General features: G+C 31.1%; 1 protein-coding gene across 6 annotated transcripts in view; it reads right to left on the reverse strand.

Moving 5' to 3' along the window:
* Nucleotides 1–1,994: 1,994 nt before the first annotated feature.
* LOC117123909 (Krueppel-like factor 12) overlaps nt 1,995–8,543 on the reverse strand; it is a 63,220-nt gene continuing 56,671 nt past the window's right edge. For all 6 annotated transcript variants that reach the window (XM_033270006.1, XM_033269980.1, XM_033270015.1 and 3 more), the window contains one exon: nt 1,995–8,148. In XM_033270006.1, the coding sequence (XP_033125897.1) occupies nt 7,976–8,148 (173 nt within the window). In that variant the 3' untranslated portion in view covers nt 1,995–7,975. The remainder of the gene's footprint in view (nt 8,149–8,543) is intronic.

Below are 8,543 nucleotides of genomic sequence, written 5' to 3' on the forward strand. Positions count from 1 at the left end.
CATCTCTGGATCTGCCCCATACTATTACAGTACATCCTACATTCACTGAAGTCCAGCTTCCAAGACATTTGCTTTTATCTACTTCCTAAACTCTCTCACATTCTCCGTTTGTACATTGCTGCAGAAATTTATTGCTATCGTAGTTGTAGGAGCCAAGAGAAAGTGCAGGTTAGAGGTACACATTTCCATCATGTGACATGCCTAAATATGGTCAGCATGACATCACATGACCACATATAGGAATATCATGACTATACAGTATATGGGCATACATTAGTTTTTTTTTGCCAAAGAAAATTTGATAATGTAGGCAAGAGCTTCATTGTTTTAGGAAACAAGAATGAATGAATGAATGAATAGATATGAACTACAAAGATGACTTTCTATGCATTTCTTTCTACCAAACAGAACAGCAAAAGAAATGGAATGGCCATTGTATTAGAAAAGGAGGATTATTGAAAACTGTGCTTGAAGGAAGATATGATGGTAAGCCAGGTAGATGAAGGAAATGAACAAAATTACTTGACAGGCTAAAAAATGGAAATAAAACTAAATACTTAACAGGGAAGAGTGGAAGAAGATGACTGCCATGGATCTGGCAACTTGCAGATGACAAGGTAGACAAGGTAGGTAGTAGGAGCCTATATAATCCAATGCTGAGTTTTCTGTTCTTGAACTCTGTATAAACTCTATGCCCAAATGTACAACACATGTCAGGGGCAAAGATAAGTCAATCGCATGTTAAAAAATAACATTACAAATATGTTGGAAGATTTAGAATGCATATTTTTTTTGAATATCTTTTTTTTTTTTTTTTTAAGTCTAAAGAACGATTGTGATACATAAACTATCCAAAATTCTGCCAGGGCGACTGTACACTAAATTATTTACTAGTTCACATTATTTTATTTTTATTAAATAATTTTAATAATTATTGTCCAATGAAAAAACTCCAAAACAGGGAAATCAATGTTTTGAAAATGCTCATTCTGTAGTTTTGTTAAAGTTGTCAACTTAACATCTATAAAATTATGTAGATTTGTTCATTTTGGTGAGTCATCAAGAAACTGAAGAACAAATATTGTTCTCAAATTCTACTAAAATTATTTTAGTATTAGTGTTCCTTTTTTTTTTCTGAAGTTGTTAATATTAATGGATGTCTGCATCTCAGTTAAAGTTGATTAACTTCCATTAACATTCATTACATCAAACACACAGAGACAGCTGTATTATGCACCTTATAAATCCATTGATTGGTTGATTGATTGATTGATTGATTGAGCAATTCAACTTTAATTTATAATTTGGTAATTTTTGGAGAGATTCTCATTGGACAAAAAAAATGTTTAATTACACCAATTACAAAACAACAAAAACAGTATATTTATAAATTACCATTACTGCCTTACAAATGTTTTTGACCAATTGCTCTTTATGGTCAAATAATTTATAATTTGGTGATTTTTGGGAAATTCTCATTGGACAAAAAACAGGTTTAATGACACTAAGGTGGTGGTCACATAAATGTCACCATTATATGACACAAAATTCACAATTATATAAATGTGACAATAACATAATGACAAAACTTATGGTCAAAACCTTTAAGCTCTGTCCAGACTATCAAATTCTATGTGACAATAAATTGTGACATTTCTAAATATGGTCACGATGACATCACATCATGACCATACATAGGCACATCATGACTATATATGGTCATACAAAAGTTTTTTGTCAAAAAAATTTGATAGACTATCAAATTTTATGTGACAAAAACATGTGACATGCCTAAATATGGTCTTGATGACATCACATCACGACCATATGTAGGCACATCATTACTATATATGGGCATATATCAGAAAATTTGATAGGGCATGGCTTTACAGAAGTAATATTTATATGTGCATTACCTCACATTTTATATTAAATATGCAAATGTATTATGAAAAAAAATTCCACAAAAGAAAATCATAAATACCTGAAAAAAATATTTAGAAGTATAGTATTATTATCAATGACAACAGCTAACAATATTCTGAACTATAGAGGGGGTACTTTGAAAAGTTTTTAACAATCCTATTTACAATGTTAAGTGAACATCTTTGATTTTGCTAGTAGTGAAATATACAGATATGCACATTCTGGTCAGACTCAAAGTTTGATTATAATCTGAATTAAAAAACAAACATGAGAAGGGTGAGAAGGGACTCAATTTGTTTGATCAGATTTGTTTGAAACAAACAAAAATTGTATCAGATAAAATCTTATGAAATACTCTTTTTGAGTCTGATAGTAGTGTATTTCCATGGTTTAATAATATGAGGCTGGCCATCCCCAAAATCAGCGTACTGAATTGTTAAACTGAGTAACTTGCATAAGAATGTGCAGTATTGTATGCTAATAGTATAAGAGAAGCTGTAATACTTTTACTCATAACATTGGCAATAGTGAATCAGTAAATGATCCATTATTTTAAAGCTTACAGTGCGAAGTATAAGAATATGTTACATTTTCAAGCCTCAAATACAATTGATCCACTAATTAACCATAATCATGTTTTAATTAATTATCAATTCCCTGTTATCTCAAAGAGGTATATAATATTATAATTACTTCAGCTTATGTAATTTAGCACTGATGCAATAACACTTCTTTTATCCATTTCCGTAAAACTTTGCTAACAGACATAGACTCGCAGTTTTATTCCAGAATACAACATGAAATTTTCAAACAAAAAAGAAAATCAAATAAACATATACTACACACAAATCCATCAAGCTTATCTATAAATAGTTTCAGGTAAAGAATTCACATCATCCGATTTATATTATTTGTTGAATAATAGCATCCCTGTCACGCAACCCCTAAGCTTAATAGTAAGTGAATCTAAGGATAGGATTACAGTATTCTAGTATAATTCTATACACATTGTTATGAAGGATATTAAAGAAAATATGGTTAGACGGTATTGGAGTGACGTTACAAGGCTTTATTTAGGGATGTTAAAGGATATGCTCTTTTTAGTGCTAAAAATCACCAGGGATACAATGTGATATTATCAAATTAATGGGTCAGACAACATAGTGTTTACTCAGACTGTCTGAAGGAAGAAATGTTTGATTTATAAGATCTCATAAACAAATGAAAAGCAAGACACAGAGCCAAGAAGTACACCGAGTCAAAAGTTATATCTGGAATATCCCTCCAAATCCTAACACAGAAATTATTTTCAGAGTCAGGCTTAGTTGAAATGCTTGCCTTAAAATCTCAAGGGGGAGCATGCCCTGTTCAAATGAAGGGTTAAAGCACCCCGTGTAACTCCCTCTCACTAAAACAATAACTGAAAAAAATATTGAATTTGAATTTATATTTTAATTCATAGTAAAAAAAATTACTATAAGTAAGCAAGCACATATTGATATTAATTATTATACTTAGATAAACTTATAGAAGCAGGTAAAAATCTAATTATCTAGTATTTATGGTTTTAATTCTCCTGCTAAGAATGACAAATCAAAATGTAAAGCTATTTATTTCTTCCCCAATGAACTATTCTGAGGTCTACCGCAATCTTAACCTCCATAATCGTGATTTCCCGTTTCACAAATATACATTTTTAATCAGTAATATTAACAATAGACTGTTCAGACATTGTTGCGTGTTATCTCATTAAAGTTGCTGTCACTATGTTTTTACGGAATATTTTTTGCGAGTCCATCGATTCCAGCACTCCATCTTGCGATTGGTTATATTTCAGTGTGTTTTACAGTGATAGCTAGGAGTGTGTGATGATTGGTGGAACGGTATACGCGAAAAATATGGGAAAAAACATGTGTAACTGTCCCTTTAAGCCACTTTAGTAGAAGGTGTGTTGCCAATCAGGAAGGAGTCAAATCCCTGTTTATAACTATTAATTTCTGTTTCAGAACTAAAAACAATGCCAGGTAAATTAAACAAAATTAAACTTCAATATATCAACACTAAATCCTTCCTGTTAATGACAGGTGTGGATTGTTTTCTTAAAAAAAAACAAAAAAAAAAACCAAAAGTAAAGAAAACAAATATAAACTCAAATGTTATTTTTGCAAATTATATTGGTGAATTATTATTATTATGTGTTAATTTTCAATCACTGTAAAAATAATAAATAGTCCCTAGACAATTAATAAAGAGACCCTGTGCAATTAATTTAAAAAGTCACTAGGCAATTAATTAAAAGACCCTTGGAAATTAATGGAGACCCTGTGCCATTAATTAAAAGTCCCTGGGCAATTAATTAAGAGTCCCTGGCTAATTAATTAAGAAGTCCCTGGATGATTGATGTGACAGGTCATCAATATGTTTTATTAATCAACATTTCCTAAATTTCAGGATAGCTGTTAGAAAGGCCAGGCTTGCAAAAGTTAATACAACCCAACCAATCACAGAATGTACAGATATGGATGTTTTATTACACAGGTAATATATACAATAAACATAAGCCAACATTTAATTATATCACAGACCTTAATGAAATAGCATCAATACAACTAACACATGTTTAAACTGCGATAAAAGCATTATTATAATAGTGTTTTTTTTACCAATTCATTTATTGTTTAACTTATAAACAATCGGTAAAATTAACAAGCCGAGTTGTTAATGACTTCACTAATAAAAGGATAGGGTAAGGATAATTGCATATAATTACAATTTTTCTGCAATATCAAATAATGTGCAAAAATATATATTTAAATTAAAAATAACCCAATGGACAGAAATAAAAATTATTGAAAAGCAAAACATTGAATTAACTTAAGCCTCAAGAAGAGATATGGAGAATATTGACAAATAATATTATTAATATATCATAGAGCACCTATGCACTTTTACTTATATAGCCCAAAAATCAATACAGTTATTGTAATGACCAACATAATAACAGGAGGCATAGGGCTAAGCCCCTGAAAGTGTTAATTATAAAGTTATTTAGCATTTACAATCAATTAATCAATCAATTATGAATTCTAGAAAAAAAAAAGAAAATAAGAAAATAGACACAGAAAAATACTAGCCCTAAAAAGATTTATTTAATATAAGTTATATATATTTTGCTTCAGAACAGGATAAACTATAAGCCTTAAAGGCTTTAGAAAAGCATTATGCCTAGAAAATTATTAAGTCTAAAAGGGGATAAAAATTAAGTCTGAATTACTTGGCAAAAAAAAAAAAAAAATTGAATATCACAAAAAACAAGTTGTGTTTTCATTTCAGTTTAAAAATTACTAAAACTCTAACCATGGAGCTAACAGACATCATTTAGAGCCCTGTTCACATGTGACAAGAACATGTGACATGCCTAAATATGGTCAAGATGACATCACATCATGACAATATATAGTCTGAACAGGGGCATAAGATGTTTACGAAAGCTTCATGTGGTGCAGCCGAGTTTACACTTGCCATTAAAAATTGACGTCAATAATTCAATTTCTTAATTCTCAAGCACAGTAAACACTATAAGATTAAAAAATTGTAGCTGATGTTCAGACACTTCAGTATGTAAACTTTAAAATGAGTGGTCATTCACTGAAATTGGAAATTTCAAGCCTTAGTTTTAGTCTTCTTTAGCAAAATGGAATTAACTACAAAAAAGACATGAAATAACTGCTTTGTTAACATTTCTTAAATTACGAAATTTGGGAAAATTAAACATTAAACTGTTAATAATAATATGAATTTTGAACAGGAAATAGATGACTGTGGCGATACTTACAATAATAATAATAAATGCTTTTCATATCAAAGTATTTTCATACAGTATTAACCATAAATTTTTGAGTCATCAAATTTGCCTTTGTTTATTTAGTATATTATGTGCTAAAATATATTTTGTATTATATTCGTATATAGATCGAAATTTTGTTGGAAAAAAAATCATATTGAATTTAAATAACCATGATTTATACTGCAAAATTGCATATGTAATCCTATTTTTTTTTAACCATTAAAATTTATCTCTCAGCCCATGTCCCACAACAAGTCTTTCAAATTGTGGTTATTTATTCTACTCATTCAAAAAGGTCAAAGTTCATGTATTTATAAAGCGCTAAGTACAAGGGTTTATATGTGCTTAAAACAAGTGAACAGATGACCTATTGAGAGCTATTAATGATATGGATAGTGTATTTCATGAAAGGATGCATTTATATCATGAAAGCCAATGCAAACATGATTGACCTGTCATCAGTCATGCTTTCTTAACATACATCTGAAAGTACACATACAATAAAAGCCAATGTCTATGTAGTGGCCTGAGGGGTTAGTCGTCTAAGCTTTTTGTACAATTGTTATATACGTCATATATTACTGATGCAAACATCAAAGGCAGTTTGTCAAACTTATCAATAATTCATCCTGCTTTAGAGTACTCCAATGTTTTTAGCATTCCATCTGTTCACACTATCAAGTTTTATGTGTTTTACACTTGTCATTTGTCACTTAGAATAGTGCAATATTCTGAATATTCTATTAAGCTCTGTTCACACTCTCAAATTTTAATTGACAAATACTTGTGATTTGTCACTTAGAATATTGCAATGTTCTGAATATTCTATCGAGCTCCAGTCACATCAACAAGTTATATGTGACAAATACCTGTGATATGTCACTAATAGAACATTGCAATGTTCTCTGTTCACACTAAGTTTTATGTGACAAATAGAAAACTGCAATGTCACTTAGAATATTGCAATGTTCTGAATATTCAATTAGTTTCGTTTACACTACCAAGTTTTGTGACAAATACTTGTGATTTGTCACTTAAAATATATTGCAATGTTCTGAATATTCTATTAAGTTTCGTTCACACTACAAATTTTTATGTGACAAATACCTTTGATGTGCATATATATTGGTGCTATATGTCCATGTAGGGGTAAAATGCACATTTAAAAAAAAATGAAACTTGATAGCGAGGGCAGAGCTCCATATAAAAAGAAAAAAAATGGGTTAAGTAATGAGCATCACAATGTTTACAGAAGGTTAGGCATCCTCTTAATCCTGATAAATTTTTCAGCTTATACAGTAGATATAATTCAGGTGTTTAAAGGGTATTGATCATAGTAAAGTTGGTAAGTTGTTTATGTCAATTTTGATCTTGCTAACTCTTGGTTTACTTATACAAGCTTAAGTGTCATTTCAGCAGTCAAGAAAATAATTCTATAAAGATCTATTTTAAATAGTTTGTTCACTGCCCGAAGAAACAGTTACTGCCTCTACAATAAAACCCATTCAAGCGTATCTTTGATTATTATTATTATTAGCCTTGAATGTCTATGTTATCAAAGAGCAGCTTATATCCTAACCACCTCAGTAAAAAAATAACATAAAATTCTATGAGCATATTTAACATAGGTATGTCCAGGTACCAAATTGGAACTAATATGTGAAAGCAGTATTACATTTAACAGGGACCCAACGCAACCTTGACAAAACCATACATCAATACACAGTTGAGCCACAACAAAATTTTATATTATACGAGTAAGCAATTATATAATATAGTTTTGTAGTAACTCTCTATTGGGCAGGATCTGAAGATTTGAAAATCTGTAGCAGAATATAGTTAACTTTTATGCTTTCTTCCATTCACCCAATCGCATCCTTCTGGAAGACACTAACAAAACATACTAGCCCCGGATGTCAGGGGTCATTCCAGTGACCTCCGACGTACTGGAAAGACATCACATCAACATTACTCGCCTTGAGGAGTAGTTTTATTTCTCAGGGATCTCTATACTTTTTTTACAATTTACACAAATACATTTACACAATGCTGTAATGATTCTACACCAGCCTGCTAGTGACATCATCCAACACACAGCACTTGTAAACCTGTAGAGGGCGGTAGACCAACCTCAGCCAGCAACCAGGGCCAGCCTAGAAAAAAAACTTCAAACACACCAACTACGGTAGGTATAACCTTGAATCAGTGACGCTTCATATGAAGCGCGAGGTGGTCTGATCTGGAAAACGCCCTCTCGCATTGCACGCACTTGAACGGTTTGTCGCCTGTGTGTTTGCGGTAGTGCCGTGTGAGTTCGTCGGAGCGTGCGAAACACCAGTGGCAGCCATTCCATGTACACTTGTACGGTTTCTCGCCTATAAAATAAAAAATTGCTTAAAATTTAATTGCTTAGAATCAAATTGCTTAGAATTAAATTGCTTAAAATTAAATTGCTTAAAAAATAAATGGTTCTTTCAGGATTTGTTTATTGATTATAAATAATCATCTCCTATATTCAACTTGAGACTCATTCTGTAAACTGTGAGTCACTCACTGTTATGCAATTATGCAATTATGTAAAACATGTGTGAGATGAATTGGTTTGTATATCTGAAAACAGTGGTGGATCCTGAGGGTGGCAAATGAGCACTATCTTCTCTACCCTTCCCCAGCAGCAAGCAAAAAAATAAGATTAGAATCTAAATTGTCCAAACCTTTGGAAAATATAGCTGGACTCCACGATATTTTTTGTAGATGTTTTTGTTTTATT

Source organism: Anneissia japonica, unplaced genomic scaffold (assembly GCF_011630105.1).
Source record: "Anneissia japonica isolate Jap-2015-1 unplaced genomic scaffold, ASM1163010v1 scaffold169_len739621_cov184, whole genome shotgun sequence".
NCBI classification, from domain to species: domain Eukaryota; kingdom Metazoa; phylum Echinodermata; class Crinoidea; order Comatulida; family Comatulidae; genus Anneissia; species Anneissia japonica.